The following is a 26,383-nucleotide window of genomic DNA, read 5'->3' on the forward strand; positions in this document are numbered from 1 at the left end:
GTAATTCTCTTGGGGAACCCTTGGAAGGAAGGGGTCTCCAGTAGGGAAAATCAGTCCCACTCCCGAGCGGATAACCAGGCCTCTTCCTCCCAGGGACTTGCCAGGGTGGGGAGAGGCGAGCGAAAGAAGTCACACGCTTGGCTGGTCTGGTGCTTCGTAGGAAGGGAGGGAGCGATGCCTCCGCACTACAAGCCCGGCAATTCGTGCACTCTGCTCCTTGGAGGCGGCACCCCCGGCTGGGGTCGCTGGTTCTGATTTGAAAGAGACACATGTGCGGACATGTACTGTACAAAGCAGTGGCCCTCTGCCAGGGTGCAAACGCGACCAGGCTGGAAGGATCGTATGCCCCTGCCCCCGTCCTCCTTCCGAGGTCTCAGTTCTCTCTGTGGTCCTTCAGGAACATGCACCTGCGTTTACAGGCCCCTTCTCTCTGCTTCTGCATATGGCAGTTCCATGACACTGGAGTCCTGGAGGCTTGGACTGGGGCCTCCACCCTCTATGGAAGCCACGAACTCACCCCCCCCCCCCCGCATTCAGGCAGCAAAGACGTGCAAGGCTGGGGGAGGAAAGTGAAAGAGAGGAAGTCACACATCCTCCGTGAGGGTCTGATGATCCCTTCACGTGCAGGGAGGGCACAGTGCATCTATCTGGGGGGCAAGGGGGAGGGGAGCAAAGAGAGGAGGGGCGGAGAGACTTGTCCACACGGACCCAAGAGAGGAGGCTGTGCTGCAGGGAGTCCCAGCATCGTGTTCTGCTGGCTCACTTCTGCTTTCGGTCACCGGTCACAGCCACGTATTTTCTGCAGCAAGCACCCGAGTTCCCAGCAAGACTCAGCAAGCCGACAAGCCGCCCCGAGGCACCTGGGCACAGCAACGTCTCCCAGCGCCAGGATGTCTCAAGGTGTGACCTACGCTGACCTGAAGTTTGTGGGGACCCCTCTGGAGAAGAGCCAGCCAAAAGGTACAGAGCCGCCAGCAGGCCCAGATCGCCCTCAGGGTCCCCCTCCATGCCCTCACAAACGCCTCTTCACCCCATCTCCTCTTCCAGAGACCAGCAGTGAGGGGGAGCTCACCTATGAGAACATCCAGGGGCCCAGAGGCCAGGAAGAGAAGACTCTCAGCAGCTCCAAGGACACCCAAGGTGAGTGCCTGGCACTGTCCCACCCCAGGTCCTTCCCCCAGAGCCACTTAGCCCTTTGGACACATGGAATGTGCCCTATTAGCTTTGGCATCAAGGTCTCTCGCTGAACTTAACGCCCTGCTCAGGCCCATCTCCCAATCTGTTCACCTTTTGAAATTGCCAAATTCCAGCTGTGGACTTCTTGGGTTCTTCCACGTATAACCCCTCCCCACATTCCGAGAAGGGAAATTCTTGGCCGCAACAGACCGTCAGACATTCCCAATCATACAGTTCTCTCCACTCAGTTTTCCTAGTAGGGGCCGCTTTTCTTCCACAGGGGTGTTTTTAGGGAGGGCTCATCGGGATGTTTCTCCCCAGATGGAATGCTGTCAGCCTGGGACCCCCCGCCGTGCTTCTCCTTCTCTCTTGTGGCCAGGTGAGCTCCTCTTTTGCCCCTCTCCCCACACAGGTGGTAGTAAGATGGAATTGGTGTTCACTGCCACATGGGTGCAAGATGGGCTGGAGAGTGGGCAACTCCTTTTAGACACAGGCATTTGGTATAAAATGTTTTTAAAAGTGGATTTATTAAGGGAATCATAAATTTACAGGGATCTGAAAGAAGGAAAAACAAAAACAAACAGGTTCGCAAAGTAAATATATCCAGCATCATTACGCACCTTGTTGATTACTCTGGCTGATGGACACAACATCATAGATGGCAGAGGAGATAGTATAATCCTATGTCATCTTAAAAACCCTTTCTATTATCTCTGATAATTTTTTTCAGCAGGAAGAACCCCAAAATTCTCTGAACTAACCAGACACCATTTCCCCACACATGCCTCTACACAAAGGGATGCTTCTTAATTTTTTTAATCCATTGACAAACCAGGCCAATGCGTGTAGGCATTTGAACCCGCAGCCAAGGAGAGCTGGCTTCACTGGCCATTGTTCTACACATGGCCCAGGCACTCTAGACCTGAAGCTCCTGTCAAGTATTAACCAACTGGCACTTGTTAACAGGAAATTTCCCGCAGGATGGAGAGGGGAAAGGTGTGCGACTCCACATAACACAAGGACGGCTACCTGCCCTGTCACACACATAGGAACAAGGGCGGGGCATGGTGCTTTCCTGATATCATAGGACTTGATGGTCTTACAGGCTCCTTCCAACCCTACTATTCTGATTCCATGATAAGGGTCTCTCCACTGCTGATATACGTGGATCACCTGAAGAGTGGGGGCCTGTGAACAGTGTGAATGGGGTGTGTGTGTGTGTGTGTGTGTGAGAGAGACAGACAGACAGACAGAGAATGGTGTGTGTGTGTGAGTGAGAATGGGATGTAAATGGGGGAGTGTGAAAAGTGTGTGTGTGTGTGTGTGTGTAGGGGAGGTGTTATGTGCCAGAAGTGACTCTGCCCACTTTTGGCAGTACCCCACCCCACAAGCCCCGGGGGCACCAGCCACCAGAGCTCTGTTGCAGAACCCAGAGTCAGAGAGACCACGGAGTGAAGGAAAAAGAGATTCTTTACTTAACGCGCAGGCTTAAGGCTGGAATCATTTCCAAAGAGCCAGAAGCCCCGATTTACATCAGCACATTGTTTTTATAGACATTGTGACACATATGAAACGGCTCCTCCTCCCCCTCCCGCGTGGGGTTGCAGTCCTCAACATTTCTTCTCCCAGCACCATTGTTTATAATACAAGAACTGGGTTATAGGGTAGCCATGATAAGGAGAGAACAGAAGAGAACAGCAGAGAACAAGATATACAATTGTATGACCTTTGACAAGATAAGGAATTCCTGTGTCTCGTCAGCTTACAACAATATATTCAAGGGAGAAAGAGCTCAGCAAGAACATGAAGCATGAGACTGCATGAGGCTACTTAGTCTGACCCCCGATGTGGCTGCTACATTCCCCCCTTAAATGCATAATTTCATTACAATTATAGCATTTCTGATAACTATACAAAGCTTTTTGTGACATACATATTCCTTAGCCTCTTGTTGGGCTATTAGAGCGTAGAGGGCAGCAGTTTTACTAGCTGAGACATAAAACAGATTGGTTAAACAGCTCATAAGACAAGGAACGCAGAGACATAACAGAACTTTTATGAACAACACTGGTAGAATTAGGATGAACAATGCTTCAAGCCAGCTAAGATCTGGAAGCCAAGGGGTTAACTAATTGAGCTAATTGTTTTGTCTTATTGTTTTGTTAGCTACTATATTGTGCAGCTTGTTGATCTGTTCATCTACAGCATCACCATTATCAGTTAAGTTAAAACAACAGAGCTTTTGGTGTGTCTCACAACTTAAAAGATGAAGAAGGAAGAGGTAATCTATACCAGCTCTATTTTCTAGAACTGCACCTCTTAGATCACGCAACTCTTTATTTAACAATGACAATGCTCGTGAGGTGGCATTTATGCTTTTGGCTAAGCTGCAAGCTAACCGGTTGATCTCCAGACCATCAGCCAAGGCTAAACCTGGAACCCCAACCAGTGACATTGCTAAGGCCAATTTTTCTGAGTCAGAATATAACTGCACATGACTACTACAATTTTTAGTTAGTTGGAGTGCTCGAGGCTGCCGTTGACGGATTTTCTCGGGCTACAGGGGAAGAATTGGCACCAATTTAATAGGCGGCTGAGGCAACATGGGTGGTTATTAGACAAGTTGGCAGGTATGAATGACCAAGTGTGGGAACTACATGTCTAAAACCATCCATGAGGCAAAAGTATGTGGACATCATTAAAATATATGTTTTGAATTTTATTACAGTGGAAGGGGGCCAGGGATAGCTTTGTATTTTCTGGAAAATTTTTGACAATTAAGCATTCGTGCACACGTAGCAACGATGGGGGTGTGTAGAGTGAACTCTGTAGGGGGTAGGATCTTTGCAACTACGTCCCAATTAGCATTTTGGGAATAAGTTAAACTTACACCATAAACTCTTAACATGGTATCTTTTTGAATTTTCCCAGGATGTCTACAGACAGGTATTAGGCAAGAGCTAATAAGCCTGTTTGCAGGTATATCTCTTGGCAAACAAAAATGTTTTACTCTCGTGATGTTAGCCAGGTGAAGCCAGGAATTATCAGCAAATCGCTGGGACAAACTTCCCTTTCTAGGGGCAGACCCCCCTTTTTGCACCTTATTAAGGAGACACAATGCAACACTACTAACACTACAACATGCATGTTTGATCTTCTTTGGGATCTGACCGTACGCCGGGCAGCTATTCACCTGGCAAGCTGCAGTAGGGTCTAGTCCCCTTCTTCAATTCTCCAGTTGCAGGTCTGACCGTACGCAGGGGGACAGTCTCCCGGTGTGTCCACGGTAAGGTCTAGCCTGAGTCTTCTTACTGCTTTTTCAGAATGATTTTTAAAGGATTTTCAGGATTTCTGTTTACAGTCTACTCTCCCCCTCGCGCTCTCTTGACTCGTGTCCAATGTATCCAGGGTTTAACTCCAGCTGCTTTCATAGCTGCGGGGGTGGAAAGTATGACAGTTCTCAGTCCTCTCCATCTGGGAGTCAAAGGGTTATTTTTCCCTCTTTAACTCATACTTTAACTCTTGGTTGGAAAGGATGAGCTTCTGTGATGGGAATGGCTTATTTTCTATGAGAAAGCGACGCTGGGCTTGAAGAACTTTGCTCAGTGTTTGAACTTCTTGTTTAAGGTTAACGTTTGCTTGCTTTTGATGCCGCTCTAGTGTCAATTATGAAGTCAATGTCACGGCCCCTCTCAAGCTGTCTCCCTCTTCGCCCATTCTGGCCCCTTTGGTTTTCTCCTTTGTGTATTTGATTTATTTTATTTGGGCATTCATGCCACTAATGTCCATCTTGTCCACACTGGGCACACTGGTTCTTTTTTAAGAATCTTCTGCCTCTGCCGGGTCTTCTTCTTTTCTTTTTTTCGTTTACATCTTCTTGGGCCTCTGGGTCGAGGGGGGTGTACTGGCGATAGGCATCTGAAAGACGCTCCAAGTACGCTCTGGGGCCTCGGTGGCACCTTGCAGCACTTTAAACACTTTGGTCATATTAACTGACTTCTTCATACCTGCTTTCATGGCTTCTAACAGCAAGGTTTGATACTGGGTGAGGTGCTCTAGCCCCACTTGTGTTTTGGGATTCCAGCGGGGGGGGGGGGGTTACTTACAAGGAGACTTTATTGGGTAACTTACAGCACACAGGCGTACTTAATGGTTGGATCAGACAGCTTCTCTGAACCACGAGCTATTGGGCTAAATATGGTTTTATACCATACATGTTACCCATGAGGCAACACAACACTAGCAAGCATTTTCAGCATAGGCTAGAAGTGTTTGGTTCTCAGGCACAGCTTCCTGTAAACAACTTCGCTCCCCAAAGTGCTTGATAACACTTTTATTCATTAGTATGGGAAGACAAATTTTTTCTTTTTCTTTTGCTTTCTTTTTCTTTGCTGATCTGCCTGTATTGCAGATCATGTTTCAAACTTTTTACATAAAACTTTCTGCTCCATGCACCAGCCTTGTCTCTTTATTTGTCTTTTTCAAGTTAAACTCACTTACTTAAACCTTTCTGCCTTACACTAGTCCCAGTGACACACATTTGGGATAGGCTCTTCTTCTCCTTCTAGTTCCATTTTCTTCATCTTAAAGAACTATTACATTATTGTGGCTACTTTACTCCAGGTAATAAGCTCCAGGCACAATCAGCTGCTTTTAACTTACCCTGGGGGCAACTATGGCCACGCTTCTTTTCTACAAATGTTTTTTTTCTTTGCCTCTTGCCTTTTCTTTTTTCTTTTTTTCTCCCTTCTCTATCTGTCTTCTACTTTCTCTATTTCCTTCTTTTCTACTTGCTTTTGTCTTTTCCCCTTGTCATCTATTGGGAACCACACTTAGTATTATTTGGAGTTGCAACTAACGCTAATCTGCAAATATCACATATATTTTATGATATCTAAGAAATCATAAAATATACACAACAAACTTTTTCTGCAATTTAACACAATGAATGGAAAGCACTTTTTGCATGGTAAGGCATGATGGAGCAGGTCCAGCAATCATACTGCTCTTCTGGCTGAAAGCTCAGGGCCCATCAAAATCAAGGGACGGGCATACCCACACATGCAGAGTTCTAGGTCACCATTTTTGCATCGGCAACTCTATGCTGCATGAGTTCTGGCAGAAGGAAATCTAAAAGTTATAGATCAAACTCAGCCTGCTGTACACTGAGCTGACTACAAACACAGACACACGGTCCACAGCGATGAGAGTTCAAGTTTATCCAAAGCTTCACAGCACTGTCCATGGCAAGTCTTTGACAATTTAAAATTTTAGTTCATGTGCAGAGTGTCTCTAAAAAGCCCAGATGATGATGGAGGCAAACAGAGAAGGCTCTGGGCAATGAAGATGCGATGTTTCCAGCAAAGGCTCTCCACTCTTGCATGAGTTTAAAAAGGGAAAGTGTGGCCCTACACCCCTTCTGACAGACAAGGGCCTTTAACTTTTTAGCAAGGCCTCTGTCTAAACAGAGCGGCACAGCTCAGCTCAGCTCCGTGACACTTTAACTTGGGCAACTCCTCTGTAAATTTTATTTTACTTCTGTCAGGTTCTCTCACAGACATTTTAAAAACTTACTCTTTTTTTTTCTTTTAACCTGGTACACGAAAGCACTGAAACACTGAGTGCCGAAACTCAGGACGCTGGGGGGTGATGGGCATCGCCTTATACTTGCATTTTTCAGGCAGCCATTAATCTTCGGGGAGGCGGTGGGGTGATTTGCAGGACTTCAAAGGCAAGCTTCTCAGTTTGTTTGTATTTGTAAATCCCAAGCTTAAAACAGGACACGATGAGGTACAGGGCAGCCAAATTCTTGCTTTGGCACGGGCAACAAATAACTCGGGTCAGCTTTCTTCGCTGGGGTCTCAAACAGGAAAACAGTCTTAATTTAAAGTTGTAACATCACTGACAGCGTCAGCCAGCCAGCTACACAGATCTCACTGTTTTTCAAGACAGTTGCTCCAATATCTTCTTTTCTTCTCAATCAGGTTGGGTCTCCCAGCTTACACAGTTTATTGCAGCTTCCAGGAGCATGGCAGTAGCGTGATTTTGGCTTGGCCAGGAACATGCTGTCTGGTTTCTCGGTCTCTTCAGCACACACACTCAGGCAGTGTAACACTGGACACTCGAATCAGTGAGATTTCTTCATTGCAGGGAATCCCACGGCAAAAGCTTAATGGTTACGCTCTTCAGAAATCATATAGCCGATGGTCAGTAGCTACAGGCTCTGTGCAATTCTAACACAGTTCAAAGCTAAACACGGCTACCTTGACAGAGATCTTCAACGTGGTCTTTCCGCTTCATTCTGCTTTGGGCCAGTCTTATGGCACACTTTCCACTCGAAGAGGGGTCTAGCCTGTGCTCTGGGGGCTGATTCTTCACCTTTATTTTCTATTTTGCCTTCATCTTCTGGGTCTTCATTTTCAGTTTCCATTTCTTAGGGATTTCATCTCAATTAGGCGAGGTGATGATGTTGCACAACTCAGAACGTTGTGGGCAATTTTCCTGCCCCCCCCCTCTCGGCGCGCTAGGCTAACAGCTACTTCTTCGGCCTTACACTCTCACGCTCCCACGCTTTGTTAAAAGCCAGACTGTCCTGCAACATTTTTCTAATAAACAGCCTCAGATCTTGTTCTTTTTTCCTCTCAGCTCGACCTTGAGCTTTTTGCTGTTTTCTCTTTCTATTCTGAATCTTTAAAAAAAAAAAAAACCTTTTTCCTTCTTGGTTTGACATACATCCCGAGGGGGTGCAAGGTTTGCTTCCCCCACCACCCATAGCCTCCCTCCTAAACTGAAGACAGACACAATTAGGGAATGGGAATTGGTCAGTGAGGAAGGGGTCTCACTGGCCGACACAAGAGGATTTTACACACCATGCAGTTTGCTACTGGCCTGGGCACCCGGACGGTCAACGGTATGCGTCAGAAACCACAGTAGCCACTCACACAATCATCAATCTCTCCACTGCATCCATATGTCCCTGCCACCCACTTTTTACCAGAGCGGAAAGCGGCTTCCCCAGCTTCCTACTGAGTACTGGCGTGCTGGGTACTGGCGCCCGCTCGGGGGTGTGATCAGGCCCCCCTTCTACCCGCAAGGAGTAGGTTCTTTTGTATACGTATACCACCAACACTGACCTTCTTCATGAGGCGGGGCCCTCTTTTTTTCTGCCCAGTGGCCTTTCTCCCTAAAGGCGGGGCCCTCTTTTCCCATATACTTGCCTTTCTCCTGAAGGCTTCCAATGTGGGTTTCAACTCAATTGCAGCTGTGATACAGGCAGGGCTCAAGTTCCTTCCTCCGCTTCCCAAGGTTCTCTTGCCGCTCGCTGCCGTTTGGGCGATCCCGGCGCAGGCTTTCTCCCATTCACTTGACAAAAAGGTCGGTGGCACCAAGAAAGGGAGGCATGCGCCGAGCTCGTCCTCCTGGTGCGGCGATCAAGAGCAGGCAACTGCCACCTGTCTGGCTCAGAGCCTGCCACATCCGAGTCACGGCACCATTTATGTTGCAGCACCCAGAGTCAGAGAGGCCACGGAGTGAAGGAAAAAGAGATTCTTTACATAACGCGCGGGCTTAAGGCTGGAATCATTTCCAAAGAGCCAGAAGCCCCGAAATACATCAGCACATTGGTTTTATAGACATTGTGACACATAGGAAACGGCTCCTCCTCCCCCTCCCACATGGGGTTGCAGTCCTCAACATTTCTTCTCCTAGCACCATTGTTTATAATACAAGAACTGGGTTATAGGGTAGCCATGATAAGGAGAGAACAGAAGAGAACAGCAGAGAACAAGATATACAGTTGTATGACCTTTGACAAGATAAGGAATTCCTGTGTCTCGTCAGCTTACAACAATATATTCAAGGGAGAAAGAGCTCAGCAAGAACATGAAGCATGAGACTGCATGAGGCTACTTAGTCTGACCCCCGATATGGCTGTTACACTCTGCTTTCTGCTCTTAAACCAGTTATCAGTACATAACCTCTCCTCTTATCCCAGGACTGCTACATTTTGGGGGGAGTTCGATTATGTGAATGTGGAGGAGACCAGTTTCCTCCTTGTAAACTTTGATCAGGAAAGCACCATGCCCTGCCCTTGTTCCTATACATGTGACAGGGCAGGTAGCCTTCCTTCTATTATTTGGAGTCTTCTCCCTTCTTTATTCTCATCATGAAGTGCTGGGTTGAGGGGTTGGCTTAAACCTTCCCGTGCAGGCAGCATGATGGAGATAAAGAGCTTGCTGCCCTTTCCACAGCTCAAATGCATGGCTACAGATGCATGACCATGAATGCAGCAAAGCATATGGAGCTATTGCAAGGAATGGGAGACCAATGCAGCCCCCCTTACGTTCATCCTGCTCTCTCTTGAGTAACATGCAAGTTCCTCAGGCTCACACGGTCTGTTTCCCATCCACAGCCAGCCTGCTTTCAGGGCAGAAACCATCTCATAAGAATCCCGAGCTGAGGCCAGTGATTTTCTTTTGCAGAGTCAGACCGTCGGACCTGGTATGCAGCCCTGGCCAGGCTGGGCACCTGCCTCATTCTTCTAGCCACCACCATAGGACTCGGGGTCCGATGTGAGTAGCAGATGCTCCTGCCCAAACCCAGTCCTCCTCCACCACCCGGGAGGAAATGGGTTGAAATTTAATCTGGATGTGGCACGTGTTTATATTGATTGGTAGCTTTCCTTGTGCCCAGGTCAAGCGAGGGTGTGTTTGTGTCGCATAACTCTGAGTAGCTGTTCAGCTGGGCTAAGGTTCCATGGCTGTGATCACCCTTAGCACAGCCTGGCTCTTGTCTGCCTGCATCTGACGGTGCTCTTGTCCTCTAGAGAAGATTCTCACTCAACTCATCTCTCTTCCCTTACGTGGCCTGTCCTCTGCAGTCTGGCAGGCCTCGCAGCAGCTCCAGCAAGCCTCCCGAGACCACGCGGCAGAGAGCAGCGTCCTGGCACAGAGGATCGACTCCCAGGCGGGGAGCCTGGCACAGGCCTGGCTCCAGCTGCACCAGGCCGAGGCGGACCTCAGCTCCACCAGGCTGGCCCTGTGGGAGAGCTGGGCAGCCGGGAATGGGACCCTGCAGCAGCTGCAGAGACAGGATGAAGCGCTGAGGCGAGCAAACAGCAGCCTGGCTCTCGTGTCACGGGAGACGGGCCAGCAGCTGCAGCAGCTGGAAGAGGCGCTGAGGCGAGCAAGGGACGCTCTGACCCTCGAGCAGCGGGCCAGGCAGGAGTCAGAGGCAGCCTTGCGCCAGGCCAGGTCTTGCCAGCAGATCGGTATGTCCATTGCGTGCTTTCGTTGCTCTTGGCCCAGGCTGGGTGAGCAAGGTACGCTCTGGCCCTCAGGCAGCAGGACAGGGAAGAAACGCAGCAGTCAGGGAGGGAGGCCAGATCTTGTGGAGGGATCAGCATGTCCAGGGGGACGTTGGGGGATACGTGACTCAACAACACTACAAGCGAGAAGGATCTTGGAATTGTTGTCTATCACAAGCTGAATATAAGCCAACAATGTGATGTGGCTGCAAAAAAGGCCAATGCTATTTTGGGCTGCATTCATAGAAGCATAGCTTCCAAACCCCAGGAAGTACTAGTTCCCCGCTAGTTCTGGGCACCACATTTTAAGAAGGATGCAGACAAGCTGGAGAGGGTTCAGAGGAGGGCAACAAAGATAATCAGGGGACTGGAAACAAAGCCCTATGAAGGGAGACTGAAAGAACTGGGCATGTTTGGCCTTGAGAAGAGAAGACTGAGGGGAGATAGGATAGCGCTCTTCATGTCCTTGAAAGGTTGTCACAGAGAGGAAGGCCAGGATCTCTTCTCGATCATCCCAGAGTGCAGGACACGGAAGAATGGGCTCAAGTGACAGGAAGCCAGATTCCGGCTGAACGTCAGGAGAAACATCCTGACTGTCAGAGCAATACGACAATGGAGCCAATGACCTAGGGAGGTGGTGGGCTGTCCCACACTGGAGGCGTTCAAGACGAGGCCGGACAGCCACCTGTCAGGGATGCTCTGACTTGGATCCCTGCATTGAGCAGGGGATTGGACTCGATGGCCTTGCAGGCCCCTTCCAACCCTACTATTCTATGATTCTAGGGCTGTCAAGTGTCTGGCTGGGTTGGCAGAGATCCCACGCACCACCTTTTGTTTCCTGCCTCTGCAATGGTAGGGTTGCCATGCGTGGTGCAGTGGTCAAAGTGTTGGACGGGGACTTGGGAGATTTGGGTTCTAGTCCCCACTTGGCCCACTGGGTGACTTTGGGCCAGTCACAGACTCTCCCCCTGACCTGTCTCACAGGGTTGTTGTGAGGATAAAAAGGGGGAGGAGGAGGAGGGGGCGGACCATGTAAGCCCCCTTGGGTTTCTTGCAAGGGGAAAAAAAGGTGGAATATAAATGTAATACTACTACTACCAAGAACAACAGCGACAGCAACACCTGCCACCCCCCCAAATTGACAGCAGACTCATGCCAGGTTTGGTCCAATGCTTGGGAAGCTGAGTTCTGGCAAGAGGTCAACCTGTGCCAAAACCGTTACTTCACTAGTGTCTGTTCAATCTGCCTTTAACTATAGAGAGGAAGACAGCCAGTCAGACCTGTCTTACCTAAATTCAAGGTGCAGTGCTATATACCTGGGAATAAGCCCCATTGAACACGATGAGGCTTACTTATGAGTACACCTATTTGGGGGGGGCGGGGGAACCAGGTACACAGCCCTGAGCTCCTTCGAAGCACCACATGAGGCTAAACATGCAATAAAACAATAAACATGCATGAGTTCAGCTGATTGGTATGCCTGGGCGGGGGGGGGGGGGGGAATAATGCACACCCTAAATTAGTCCACCCATTTGCCCACACTGGCTAAATTAGAAATATGGGCTTGTCCTGATTTGAGAATGATGCAGCACTATAAGGCAAAGCTCAGCCCACCGCACACCCCTGTTCTGCTGGGGGCTTGCTGATCTTTAGCAAAGTCCCCCAAGGCCATTCCTGCGCCCACCCTAATCCGTGTCCCCGCGCTCCAGAAAGTGGTGAAAGGGGAATGGAAGTTGGGCCCCTGGGCATCTGCCAGGTGGTTCCACATTGCTCCCAACATACAGGGGGTGGAACGGGGGTCCTCAGCATGTGGCCCACTTCCTGAGCACAGTATCATGGGGCTGCAGTCGCCCTAACACAGGCCGAAGGCTGACGGCCAATGACCACAGCCAGCAGCAGCCCTAGAGCAGGGAGGGGTCTCTTCTAGGCCTTGTCTCTCCTTCCCCAGGCTGCTGTCCCCCTGGCTGGGAGCTCTTCAGATGGAAATGCCTGTGGATTTCACCAGGAATGAAGAGCTGGAAAGGAAGCAAGGAAGCCTGTGAAAAGAAATCATCTCAGCTGCTTATATTGAGAAAGCCCTGGGATGCTGCCGGACTAAGAGGTGCCAAGGTGAGAATGCTGAGATGCAAACAGCTGGACCGCCGAGTGAGTGAGGGGCTCCGCAGCCAAGCCCCGTGGGCCACTAGCAGAAACCGGGGGGCAGCTTCTTCTCCAGTTCCACCAGCACAGAGAAAGCAAAGGGGAAGGCAGAGCCAGAGGATCTCTCAGTGCCAACGGGGGTTGCTGAGACACAGCCATGGAAGGGGAAGAGTTGCAGTGGACCGTTCTAGGTCCATCTCCATCTCAGGGCGACCACCCAGCCCCTAAGCCATCACAGACAGGGCTGTGCTGGCATCACCTGCAGGCCAGAAATCCATCACCTCCGATGATGTTGTGGCATCTGACTGATTCCCCACCTGCCGGATAGTGAGTGAAAAGCAAATTTTCCTGTCCCTGACTGGTTTTCCAATTCTCCATATTGGGTAGTGCAGTAGGGCAATTAGATATGGGGTGAATAACACAGCCTCAGACAAAGGGCTTCACCACATCAGGCTTTTTATCCACAGCTTACTGGGGCTTCTACTTCCGGGTTCTTTGCGGGATTTAAATCGGTTCTTTACACAGCTGCTTTTTCTTTTACTGCATAACACTACCTGCCATTTTCACTGGAGGGTAGAGCCTGGCGGATGTCTGCAGTGTGTACACCCTCTGTCCATCCCCTCTGGGGTAGCCCCTCCCCCTCTTGGCATGAACCTTTGCATTTCAACTTCCTTGCCTCCCTTTTTCATTTCTGCTACCACCAATCCCTCCCTCGGCAACTTCTATATACAATCCACAGTACATTTGCAACTTCAGACGTCTGCTCTTCCCCACATCTGCACACGTCAGTCTGCCATGCCATGCCAGTGAAACACCGGTATGCTGCACTTCTGAAGTCCCCACCCCCTGCCGCCCTGAGGGGTGCAAGTCAGTATTGTCCTTGTAAAAGCAAGCATTAACACTTTTCTCACTGGGGGATGGGACTGAGTGGGAAGGGGTTGCAACATTGTGGGCGTTTGGAGCAGCAGGGGACTCTGCCATGCTGCACTAGTGAAACGCTGGCATGCCTCGCTTCCAAAGTTCCCAGGAGCAGAATGGCGGAGGGGCTGGAGGCCAAGGGAGGCCTGAGAGGGTGATGCTCCCACCTGATCATCGTCACTAGGTGATGTCAACACCACACCTGCCTACACATGGTGTCAACAATACACAGGCGGGTGATGGAGGATCCATTGCATAGCTGCAAATAATACTGCTTTTTCGCGTACAGAAATATCGTGGGGAAAACAGGGGGATGGTGCAGGCCAGCTGCTGCAGGACAACAATGTCATGTATTGCATGCAGAAAATACTGCGAATGAAGAATGACAATTGCACGCAAAAAACCCATGTGAAAGAGCCCAAAGTTACATCAATGCAACATCAATACAACTTACGAAGCTTTTTGTAAGGCAGCAATTTAAACAGTTATTGTGAAGATACTTATGGGGAAAAATTTTAAAATAATTTGAACAGTTAACCATAAGAGCAAATGGCAATCACATAGGAAAATGAACCCAGCCAAACCTAGCCTAGGCTATTTCCCTGCTCAGGCCAAAAACAGTTTCTAGCCCTCTCAGTTCAGCTTCTGGAGTCTGGGTCCACTGCAGCTGTCTTCACGCTGGCTTCTTTCTTCTGGTTTCAGTTCACTCTTCTTTCTCCAGAAGTGCTCCAGCTCTAATTCTGTTTGCCAGCTTTACTTATATACATTATTTCCACTCCCCCTTCCAATCGCTTGGCCAATCAGAAGGGCTGTAGAGTTCTGGAAGTTTCTGTCTCACCTCATTTGTTAGGCTTCTCCCCACCCCTGCCCCCACCCTTTAAATTTTAGGGTTTCTTCCCCCCATAAGAACATAAGAAGAGCCCTGCTGGATCAGACAAGGGTCTATCTAGTCCAACATTCTGTTTGCTCAGTGGCCAACCGGTTGCCCATGAGAAACGTACAAGCAGAAGGAAGGAGGAAGTTTCCAGTTTCCTGGGTTGAATTTTTAAATCTCTTGTGACCTTTTGAACCTCCTGGTCAGAACAGATTGTAGAACAGAAAGCAACCATTTTACAACCACAAAACTAAACACAAAATGGCTGCAACAGTTTCATTCTTTCACATGGCCATTTGTTTATTTTTAATTGAACTGGGTTTGCACGTGTGTGCATTTTAAAGAAAGGGTGTTCATGTGGTGTGCACGTGTGTGGCTGCAATAAGTAAATGTTTTGTAGGTGCTTAGCTCCTCAAACACACTGTGCATTTTGTGACTTAACCTGTACCTTGTAGCTCAGTAGGCTTGCTTTCTTGAATGATCCACTCTTGAATGATCCACTCTGTGTGTGTTTCGAGTTCTCTGCAGTGGATTCACTTGACCCTGTAAACTGTGGTTCACTTAACTTGAGTGATGTGTTTTGCATTTATTTGAGGGTTTCTGCCATGGACTGACTTGACTGGAGCCTATAGCTTGGATCACTTCCTTGTATTATTTATTTATTGCATTTATATCCCGCCTTTTTTCCTCTTGCAAGGAACCTAAGGCGGCTTACATTATCCTCCTCTCCATTTTATCCTCAGCATTTTATCCATTTTATTATCAGCTTTGTATGGAGTTTGAGTCCTCTGCCATGGATAACCTGATTGCCCATAGGACGAGAAATTCTTGCCCCCAACACTTCCTTCCTGTAAAACAGATAAATATTCTAAAGTGTCTTCTAAAGGCTTAATTTCTTAATAATTTCCTGCATTTATGTAACTTCGGGTCAACACTCCAGGCTGGGCTCAGCCTCAGAGTCCAGGAATTATTCCCCTTTTATATTATGCTCTGGCTCAAGCCTCCACCCAGGACAGCCTGGGACCCTGATTTAGATGTCTGGGTAGCAGTCTTTTCCCTGTCACAGACACCCAAGATACGGCCAAACAGTATTTATTCAAATTAACAAACAACAGTGCATCAACGAGAAATTAGCAACATAGGCAAAACCACAAGATATTCATAAGTCTAAAACTTACAACTTTCTCCCAAGGTCCAGATGTGCCAATGGAAGTCTATCTCCTTTGTCCTTTCAGCTAGTTCAAGGATGCTGTCAATGAGTAGGGTGCGCTCCAGGAAGATGCAAAATAAGAAGAAAGAAGAACATGTTGCAATGTATCCTGTTCCAGCAGAGGGTGTTACGAAACCAACTCCAAAAGCAGGGATCCCCAACCTTTTGGGCAATGGGCACGTTTGGAATTTGGCGAGCTTGACATGGGTGCACTCACAAAATGGATGCCATGGTGGGTGTGGCCAGTTCCAAAACACCCATTTCCCACAAGGCAAACTGGTGAGACCAAAAGTAAAGTAACTTGGCCAAGAACCTAAGTACAAGGCAGAGGTGGGGGGTCTGGCTTCAAAACCATACAACAAGTCTTTTGACCCCACAGTTTTCTGCTCCAACACCCATTTCACAGAAGGCCAAATGAAGCTCAGAGACAAGTAACTTGGCCCAGAAATTGAATGAAAGGCAGAGGTGGGATCTGCGCCTCAGATGCCAGCAAAACAAAGTACCTATTTCACCGAAGGCAAACTGATGGTGCTCAGAAAAATATACATCACATGCACAAGTGAACAAACCTGGGCAAAACCCACCGCACAGGCACAGCACAGGCCACTCTCTTGTTCTCCATCGCCCTTTAGCCCCCCAGGACGCTCCACACCATCTCCTCCAGCCATGCCCCCCCCCCGGGGTTTGGATGCAGGACAAGCCCGCCCAGGCGGGCAGTTAGGCAAATTGTGCCCCCCATGCACGGAGGCCTAAACAAGCTGCGGTGGCTTGTTTAACCCTCAGTGACGGTGCAAACCAGGTCAGTGAGACGCAAGGGATCTTCACAACAGGGCCCTTTATCACTACGATACATGAGAAAACACCGACGTCCGAGGAGCCGCACGACAGGCTGCCTCCGCCGAAAGAGGGCGGGGAGGCCCTGACCAGCCGCCGCTGAAATGCACAGGCTGCTACAGCTATGCACACACATCAGACTGCTTTGTGTTCATGCCACTGCAAAGGCGAACGTTTTGCCCTGTGTTTGATGCCCCCCCGCCCCCAGGGATTGAAATGCACTGTTTCACGAAAGGTCCCTCCATTTCAACTCAGCCCTCATATTAGCACTTACAGGGTTCACAAGAAATGAATGTTAAGGAAGCAGTCGCCAGGGGAGGCAGGCCGGGCCATTCCCAGCGCAGGATCTTTGGAGACCTCTGGAAGCCCTCATCCAGGAGCCAAGACAACTTCTCCCAAACTACCGGTCCTCTCCCTGGACTCTTCCCCTGGCCGAAGCAGTGTGCAATTTCTAGGAGCTCCTCCGCAGCTTCGTATGTCAGGATGTAAGCGCTTGATTCAAATCTTGCTGATTAATGAGTGGTCCCTACTCCGAACAAGGAGAGCTCCATGGGGCAGGGGGGTCCCCCCTTCATGGCAGGGATAGCCGGAGTACCACAGCAGGTTTGTTCTTGCTCAGCCATTCAGTCGTGTCTGACTCTTCGTGACCCCATGGACCACAGCAGGTTATCTATGCTTAAAACAGCCCCAACAGATATGTGTTCAGGTCAGCATTTTCTTTTTGTCCCTAGAGTTCTCTGCAATCAGATGGATACTGGATTGGACTTGAAGGATCATGGAGCCGACCTTGGCACTGGGTTGATCACCTTCAGTATGACGGGTAAGTGGACTGCTGTCAGTCAGGCTTCTTTGGGTAGGATGGTGTGCAGGAATGGCCCCCATGCCTCCCAGCCGCCCCCAGCAGAAGCCTCTGTGGCCTTGTCCTCCCGCCTTCTGAGGAGGCCGGTTCTGCCGCCTCCTTGTGCTGAAGCGAACCGCTGGTCCACCAAGTGGGGTGCTGCCCCTCTGACGAACAGGAGGGGCCCATCCGCACGGAGACGGCTGCTGAGGCGATGCCCCGCAGGTCTGGTTCTTCATGAAATCAGGTTTGCTCGGCCCGCAGCAAACACAGCCAGTGAAGCGGCGCATACATTTGGTTGAAAACCGCTTCCATGGGGCAAATGGCGCCTGAAGCTGTGTTAGTCGGGGGCTGCGGGAGCGGCGTCCCGCAAGTAGAACTGAACATCAGCGACTGCAGAGCTGCAGGGCAGCGAATGAGTGGAGGCTTGCTCCCCGCCCCTGCGCCCCCGTGAAGGGCAACGGAGGGTGAGTTACTTCCGAGTAGGCATGTTTAGCCAACACCTCTCCTCCGTGCCCGCTCTTTCTTGGCAGGATTGGGGGTCATTTGGAGAAAATCAGCTCTTAAAGTCCGTCAGGTTCTGCGTACCTTCACACTTCCATAACAGCGCGAAGTTCTGACCTGGATTCCTGCCTTGAGCAGGGGCTGGACTCGATGGCCTTGTAGGCCCCTCCCAACCCTACTATTCCATGATTCTGTTGTTGTTTATTCGGCCAGTCGCTTCTGACTCTTCGTGACTTCATGGACTAGCCCACGCCAGAGCTGCCTGTCGGCCGTCGCCACCCCCAGCTCCCCCAAGGTCGAGTCCGTCACCTCCAGAATATCATCCATCCATCTTGCCCTTGGTCGGCCTAACCCTAACCCTAACCCTCTTCCTTTTGCTTTCCACTTTCCCCAGCATCAGCTTATTTACTTATCACATTCTTATGGATAACTAGAGAATGATGAATGCCAAGAGGAGATTTTGTCATTTGTCTTTCTTAGTCAATTTTTGACAATTTTTTGTAGAACCACCAGGGACATGGAACCACTATGTCCCTGGTGGTTCCACATGGACCCATGGCCCAGTTGGAGTGCACCAGGAAAAGAGCCTTCAGTGTGGTGGCCCCCTTCGTGTGGAACTCCCTGCCTTCTGAGGTCAGGCAGGCACCAATGTTGTGTCACTTTCAGTGCCTCCTGAAGAAATTGTTATTTCAAGAGGCCTTCCTTGAGTGACCAACCAGCTGTGGTTTATTAAATTCAGAATTTGTTTTCTTTTGAAAAGTTTTGTTTTAACACAGAGTTTTATTGTTTTATCTTTGTTGTTCACAACTCTGAAATCCTTTGATGTGGAGCAGTATATAAATATTGTAAATAAATAAATAAATAAAACAATGTTCTTTCCAGAACTGTGAACTTTGAGAAATGTGCAAGTAGCAGTAATGGTAACTGTGGACAAATCAGCCAAGGAGCCCTGAAAAGGTGTTCCTGTTCTGCACAATATCGGTACATCTGCGAGATGGCAGCCAACTCTGCACAGTCAGCCCAGGCTCCGGGTGAATAAACACAATGGCATGAGATGCTCAAGTAAGTACAAACGCCCCGCAAAGGGAGGACGTTTACGAAGGGCCTGATGGTCTCCTTCAGCAATCCATCCCCCACAAGCTCCACCCGCTGGGCCCATGTACACATCCCTACCAGACTATCCTACAGAAGAGGGCTGACGCTGTGCAGGGCAGCAGCCCAGCTGGCAGGAAGTGTCTGCATGGCATTGGCATGAACCCCTGCCTTGTCCCTGCCTTGATCAAAACCGTTCCTCTTGCTCCCACTATGATGCTCAAAGCAGAAGAGGGGTCAGGCGGAGCAACCCAAAGAAGCCCCCTTCCCCCACCAGTGTTGGGGTCTCACTGAGGATGGGCTAAGAGCAGCCCTGCGAGGAAGTCAATCCATTCTTGCCTGCCAGAGGCTCCTTAGAGAGGCCTGTATGGAGACAGGGAGGGAGTGGAGGGAAGGGAAGGGAAGGAGAACCGCTGAGTTCAATCCGTGCTTTGTCTTGCAGCTTTGTTCCTTTCCCAGCACCTTGCTGCACCTGATCCACACAGCGCTTGGCCAGCCTCGATCTTCCTTTGTGTTGTGCCACTTTCCCCATGACGAGGCCCAGTGGGTACTGGGGCAACCTGCTTCTTTGCCCTACAGCCAGACTCACCGCCCCTGCCGGGAGCTCCACCTCTGCCTCAGCCGGCCCCTTGCTTTCTTGCTCCTGCAAGACCTCTCCAAGCAGAAGAGAGGCCAAGATCCCCATTAGCAAGGGGCAGGAGTATGCCAGCCTGCTGGTGTCCCTGCGAGGCACCACAAAGAGCAAAAGATCACAAGTTCCCCAATGAAGGAAGGAGCGACGAGACAGAACCAGCCTGCTTCCCTTCATTGTACCTTAAGAGAAAACATCCCTGGATGGCATCGTTCGAACACGTTCCGAACGCTGCAGTCCCTGTGCCAGAAGCCCCCCATGCGAGAACCTCGAAGTTTTGGCTCTGTGCGCAGCTGCTGCCCTGTGCAGGGAGCCACCGGAAGCGCCGTTTGGAGCGTCATCGCGGGCAAGGAGGTGTTCCCGTGCTCCAGCCAGGCCCCACCAGCCCAGCCAGCCTGGCCATTGGGTCCTCCTGGAAAGGAAGGGCCGCATAGGGCTTTCTCTGGGGGCTGGGACTCTGCCGGAGCGACGGCTCTCTTCCTAGCTCTGGGGTGTCCATGGACTCTGACACTGCAGGTCACAGAAACACAGGCAAGACACCAGCGGAGCCTGCACAGGGGGAAGGGTTCCCCCCCTACAGAGGAAAGTGTCAGCACTGCAGCAGCTCACGTCTGCCCTTAGTACAGAAGCAGCTGGGCCATCCTGCCCCACCAGGATAGGACTTCATCCTGGGGGACTTCAACATACATTCGGAGGCCATCCTCACAGGAGCACCTCGGGACTTCATGGAGACCATGGCCTCCTGGGAGCTGCACCATATTCTAACCGAGCCCACCCATGTAGCCGGTCATGCACTAGACCTTGTGTTTGTTTCTGGAGAAGCGGGGAGTGATCTGGAAGTTGGGGGTATATCCACCACCCCCTTGTCATGGTCAGATCACTATCTGGTGATGTTGGACTTCTCGGTTCCACAACCCCTCCGCAGGGGTGTAGGACCCATTAAAATGGTCCGCCCCAGGCGTCTTATGGATCCAAATGGATTCCTGAACGCGCTTGGGGATTCTCTGGGGCATGCCAACAGCCACTCGGTCGAGACCCTGGTGGGTGGCTGGAATGCCGCAATTACTGGGGCATTAGATCGGGTGGCTCCGTAACGCCCTCTCCCCCTGAACAGGGCTCGGACTGCACCATGGTTCAGTCCGCGGTTACGAGCTCTGAAACAGGAGGTGAGACGGCTAGAGCGCCGGTGGTGGAAGTCTCGCTCCAAAGACGATCAGACACGGGCTAGAGCTATATCTTCAGCCTATCACGTGGCGGTGAAGGCAGCAAAAAAGGAATATTATGCTGCCTCCATCGCATCTGCAGAGTGCTGCCCCAGGAGGCTGTTCCAAGTGGTCCGGAGCCTGGTCGGTCCTGTGGCTCCGGAACCACTGGAGCATTCTAAGGCCTCCTGTGAGGCTTTGGCAAGGCACTTTGCAGATAAAATTGATCAGATTAGGTGTGTTACTCTGCACACTGTGGATACAGTTAGTGAGCAAGAGGCGGCCTGTGGCAAACCGGTTTTGTGGGATCGGTTCCAGCTTCTTCCTCCTGATGAAGTGGACAAGGTGCTTTCATCTGTAAGGCCGACCACCTGCTTACTTGATCCTTGCCCATCTTGGCTCATTATGAGCTGCAGAGAGAGACTGGGTGAGGGGATCAAGGCGGTGGTGAACGCATCCCTTGAGGAGGGAGTGATGCCATCAGCCCTCAAGGAGGCAGTGATAAGACCACTCTTAAAGAAGCCCTCCTTGGATCCTCAAGTTCTGAACAACTTTCGCCCAGTCTCAAATCTGCCATTTTTGGGCAAGGTGATTGAGCGGGTGGTGGCAGTGCAGTTGAAGGCACACTTGGAAGAAACTGATTATCTAGACCCATTTCAGTCGGGCTTCAGGCCTGGGCATGGGACAGAAACGGCCTTGGTCGCCTTGGTGGATGATATGAGGAGGGCTCTGGATAGGGGTGAATGCTCCTTCCTTGTTCTCCTCGACCTCTCAGCGGCTTTCGATACCGTTGACCACAGTATCCTCCTGGACCGCCTGGAGGGGTTGGGCATTGGAGACACTGTATTGCGGTGGTTCCGGTCCTTCCTCTCCGGCAGGTACCAGAGGGTAGCACTGGGAGAGGAGGTTTCGGACCCGTGGCCACTTACTTGTGGGGTGCCACAGGGTTCCATCCTCTCCCCGATGCTATTTAACATCTATGTGAAGCCGCTGGGGGCTATCATCAGGAGGTTTGGGGTGCAGTGTCATCAATATGCGGATGACACGCAGCTCTACCTCTCATTCAAATCTTCACCAAGGTTGGCCGTAGAATCCCTGTCCAAATGTCTGGAGATGGTGAGTGGCTGGATGGGGAGGAATAAGCTGAAGCTGAACCCTGACAAGACCGAGGTACTTTTGGTGGGTGACAAGAGGAGGCTGGGGGATGTTGACCTGGTGTTGAATGGGGTACGGCTACCCTTGAGAGACCAGGTCCGCAGCCTGGGGGTCATTTTGGACTCCCAGCTGTCCATGGAGGCTCAGGTGTCACCTGTGAGCCGGACAGTGCTGTATCACCTCCATCTGATACGATGGCTGCGCCCCTTCCTTCCCGACCATCTGCTCCCATCGGTAGTACATGCCCTGGTCTCCTCTCGTTTAGACTACTGTAATGCGCTCTACGTGGGGTTACCCTTGAAGACGGTTCGGAAGCTGCAGCTGGTACAGAACGCGGCGGCTCGCCTGATTAAAGGCAGCCGCCGGCGAGATCACATCACTCCAGTGCTGAAGGAGTTGCACTGGTTACCAGTTGTTTTCCGGGCCAAATTCAAGGTGTTGGTTTTGACCTTTAAAACCCTATATGGTTCCGGCCCAGCCTATCTTAAGGAGCGCCTCCAGCAACACCAGACAGGCCGCTTAACAAGATCAGCCTCGGATGGCCTTCTCTCTGTCCCATCAGCCAGGACAGCTAGACTGGTGGGAACGAGGGAGAGGGCCTTCTCTGTGGTGGCCCCCACTCTGTGGAAGTCCCTCCCTAGGGAACTCCGTCATGCCCCCTCTTTAATGAGCTTCCGTCGTGCATTAAAAACGTGGTTGTTCAGGCAGGCATTTGGGGTGGGGTAGGGTATTTAAAAAAAAAAAAAAATGGTAAAATTTTGTTTTAAATTGTTTTATGGTGGGTTGTACATCGCCCAGAGTGGCTGGGTGACCAGTCAGATGGGCGATTAATAAATTAAATAAATAAATAAATAAACCACCAAGGTGTCCTTGCTGAGACCTCCAGTATTCCTGTGACAACAGCGGTCCAGGTCTGGGGCACATTAATGGTGGTTCATCCTGTTTGCTCTACGTCCAGCAGAAGCCATGGCTGTGATACATCAGCTCCACTGTATGCCTGTTGCCTAGGGGTGTACGAAACCTACTTACCCATCTGCTGAAGGGGTCCGCGGGGTGGGGGTGGGGAGGCGATCCATCCCTCCCCCCAGAATCCTCCCCGGCCAGCTCTGCTTTGCAGTGAGTCTGCGGAGCCGCCGGCTGGGCCCGTCCACAGCTGGACTTCTGGCTGCTGCTACGCAAATGGGTCCGGCATAGTGGACGCCATTTGTGTCCCTGCCCTTGGCCGTGATAGGCTATGTAAATATTTATGTAGCCTATCATGGCCAAGGGCAGGGATGCAAATGGCGTCCGCTACGCCAGATGCCATTTGTGTCCGCAGCCCGGCAGCGGATGGCTGCGGAACGAAGATGACAGACCTGGACCAGCTGCTGCCAGGTAGGGTCCGTCCCAACTGGCCTTTGCGGGGTGGTGGGGGTAGCAGTCCATTCCGCCGTGGACTCCAGGGGGATGGATTCTAAAGAACCCGGCCTCATTGGAGTCCGTGGCGGATTTCTCCGCCATCCCTACTGTTGCCCCAAAATATTTATTGGGCAACAGAATTCATCCCATAAGCAACACTTGGAATAGGCATCTTAAATTTCAGATCTGAAAACTGTGTTGGGGGGATGCATGGAAGACAAGGTGCTCCGTAAGACACAGGTAGGCAGACTTCAGCCTTGTTAGACCTACTTTGTTTTTTTTACTAGAAGCCCAAGATCCACCAACCAAAGTCAGGTGCAAAAGACAGGCTCTTGGCGTTACAGAATGGGATGCCTCTGAGCACATTCCAAGCCCAGGAAATTGCTTTCAGTACCAGAACTGAACTCGGCTCACAGTACTTTCACATAAAAGTCCACTCCCCAACTTTCCTCATTTCAGCACTATAATTTAGGGTGGAGAGGGAGTCATTCTGCTGGTTAAACAACTGAGCGTTAGCCATCCTTGGTGATCTACTGGAAATCACCCGAAGGTCCTAGCTACCTTCTGCCCACTGCTGCCTTAAAAGGCAACTCTAGCCATGAGACTCTCCTTGGGAAAATAAGTTTCCCACTCAGTGTCATCTGCCACGAATTGCTAATACAAATGTCCAACTCCTTATTCTGTGTATTCTTTATTGTGCACTACATATAAACTGGCCACTCCACTATTGTGAATGAAACAGGGCTACTGATGTTATGAATGGGAAAAGGAGGCTACTTGGTGGGAAAGCAGCCGGACTGCCAATGGGGAAAAAGAGGGGAGGGGCGGCCCCACCCCTTGACCACCTCCCTGCCAGGTCACAGAGGCATGCCCAGGATGCAACGTGGGGGGACGGGGAACTGCCTGGCAGCCACTTCAAGTAGAAACTATGGAGTACAAGTACTTTCAGAAAATGAAGCTTTTCAAGAGGGATGCAGCTGGTTGGCTGTGGATTGGCCATAATGTTGTGTGTCCCTAATGACTTTAGGCCACAGCAGCATCGGAGAAAATTTCCCATCTTGACGGGCCCCAGGTGGTTAATGTGGAGGAGCCTTATTACTTGAGAAGGCCCAAGACGTGAGCACATGCTGGAAACTGGCAGGGAAAATGCTCACTACGCTTTTGTCAACACACGACAGAGCCAGGGCTGGCATGGGCGGGCAGCTGGCGAGTGCCCATGGGCTCAGAAGGGCCCTCCCTGACCCTGCCAGCCCTGAAAGTGAAGTTTCTTGGGAGGGAGGACCCAAGAATGCTAAACCACACACAACTGGAACACACGAGTGTAAATTACATACTATTATAATGTAAGGGGACTAAAATGATGTATATACAAAAACGACCACAGTAAGTAACAGCACAATACAAGGAACAGAATTGTGAAATTGTAGATGAAACTGGCTAAATGCTACACAGAATAATACCCTAGCAGGGCTGGAAGGGGCCTATAAGACCATCGAGTCCAGCTCCCTGCTCAATGCAGAATCCAAGTCAGAGCCTCATCCGGAGTACTGTGTCCAGTTCTGGGCACCACAGCTTAAGGAGGATGCAGACAAGCTGAAGGGGGTTCAGCGGGCAATGAGGATGATCAGGGGACTGGAAACAAAGCCCTGTGAGGAGAGAGTGAAAGAACTGGGCACGTTTAGCCTCGAGAAGAGAAGGCTGAGGGGAGGTGGGGTAGCGCTCTTCAAGAAGGCTGTCCCGGAGAGAACGGCCGGGATCTCTTCTCGGCCAACACGGAGGAATGGGCTCAAGCGACAGGAAGCCAGGTCCCGGCTGAACCCCGGGAGAAACGGCCTGTCAGAGCAATGCGACAGCGAGCCAGGGGCGGCGGAGGCGGGGGCTCTCCGCCCTGGGGGCGGTCGGGACGTGGCTGGACAGCCGCCTGTCGGGGGCGCTCCGGCCTGGACCCTGGCCCTGAGCAGGGGCGGGACCCGACGGCCTTGCAGGCCCCGCCCACCCCTGCTGTTCTACGGGTCCGCGAGCCCCCGCGTGCCGCTCGCTGCCGCGAGATAAACCGGCCTCCTGCCGCCCCCTTTCAGGGACCCGCCACAGCTCCGCTCTCGTGGGCCGCCCGATCACGCGGCCACTCCCCCCGCCCGAGGCTGCCTGCGCGGGGCTGGGCCACGGCCGGCGCGGCGCCCGGGCGCGAGGAAGCGCCGCGCGAGGGGAGTCGGGCGCCCAGCTGAGCCCGCAGGGCGGGGCGCGCTGTGCGGGCTGCGAGGCCAGAGGGCCCGAAGAGCCGCCGCCGGGGCCCGGGGACGCCGGGCGGGCGCACCGCGGGGCTCCGCCGTCAACCGCCCGTGTCTTCCGCAGACGGGGCCCGGAAGGGCGGCGCTGCCCAGGCGGGGCGCCCGTTCTTCGCCGGCCTCGCGAGATGCGGAAGGGCGGCCCGGCGCGGCCGCGAGGGCGCGCGGGTGGCCGGGGGGCGCAGGCGGGGGGGAGCGCGGCCCGCCGAGCTCCGGGAAGGCCCGCGGCGGCCCAGCGCCGCCCGGAGCGCTTTGGCCCAGGCGCGCCGGCCGGCCGCAAGGCGGGGCAGCCGCGCGGCGCTCGCGGGGCGGGCAGGGGCGGCGGCGGGGAGCGGGGGAGGCCGCCCGGGCCTCGCCCGCTCCGCGGCGCCGGCGCAGCCGCTCTGTCCGGGCGGCGCGAGGCCCGGCCCGGCCCGGCCAGCCGCCTCTGGCGACGGCAGCGCGCTCCGCGGCTGCCTCCGCAGCGCCTCCCTCTCCGAGTGCCTCGAAGACGAAGCGGCCGCGTGGGCCCGGCAGGGTGTCCCGTGGAGGCAGCGCCGCGCTCTCCCGCCCCCGGGAGGCCGGCCGCTCCTCTCCGCCGTCCTGGAGCGCAGCGCACGGAGCCGCGGGCGCCGGACTCCGGCTGACCCGCGGGAGAAGCGCTGTCGGAGCGACGCGGCCGCGGAACCAGTGGCTAGGGAGGCGGGGCTCCCCGCCTGGAGGCCTTCGCGGCGGGGCTGCACAGCCGCCTGCCGGGGGCGCGCTGACCCGGGCTCCAGCTGTGCGCGGGGGCTGGACTCCGTGGCCTTGCGGGCCCCTGGTTCGGGCGTGAAGCCGTGTCCGA

At 52.1% G+C, this 26,383-nt stretch overlaps 1 protein-coding gene and 1 long non-coding RNA gene across 5 annotated transcripts in view; one reads left to right on the forward strand and one right to left on the reverse strand.

Annotated features, from left to right (window-relative positions):
- The window catches only part of LOC146351847 (uncharacterized), a 1,244,848-nt gene that overhangs the window by 10,099 nt on the left and 1,208,366 nt on the right, over positions 1-26,383 (reverse strand). The window lies entirely within an intron of this gene.
- Positions 719-22,645, forward strand: CD72 (CD72 molecule). 4 transcript variants are annotated; one of them, XM_084832749.1, is made up of 9 exons: positions 813-960; positions 1,048-1,140; positions 1,457-1,555; positions 9,657-9,746; positions 10,055-10,444; positions 12,429-12,589; positions 17,187-17,275; positions 18,680-18,859; positions 19,332-22,645. In XM_084832749.1, the coding sequence occupies exons 1-8, from the start codon at positions 891-893 to the stop codon at positions 18,834-18,836; spliced, it is 1,149 nt and encodes a 382-aa protein (XP_084688875.1). In that variant the 5' UTR covers positions 813-890; the 3' UTR covers positions 18,837-18,859; positions 19,332-22,645. The 4 variants fall into 4 exon arrangements, with proteins under 4 accessions (XP_084688878.1, XP_084688875.1, XP_084688876.1 ...); XM_084832752.1 differs by lacking the exon at positions 1,457-1,555 and having other exon boundaries at positions 719-960; XM_084832751.1 differs by lacking the exons at positions 17,187-17,275; positions 18,680-18,859; positions 19,332-22,645 and having other exon boundaries at positions 870-960; positions 1,498-1,555; positions 12,429-12,939.

Source organism: Heloderma suspectum, chromosome 2 (genome assembly GCF_057233095.1).
Source record: "Heloderma suspectum isolate Gila_16-S chromosome 2, 16-S_ref, whole genome shotgun sequence".
NCBI classification, from domain to species: domain Eukaryota; kingdom Metazoa; phylum Chordata; class Lepidosauria; order Squamata; family Helodermatidae; genus Heloderma; species Heloderma suspectum.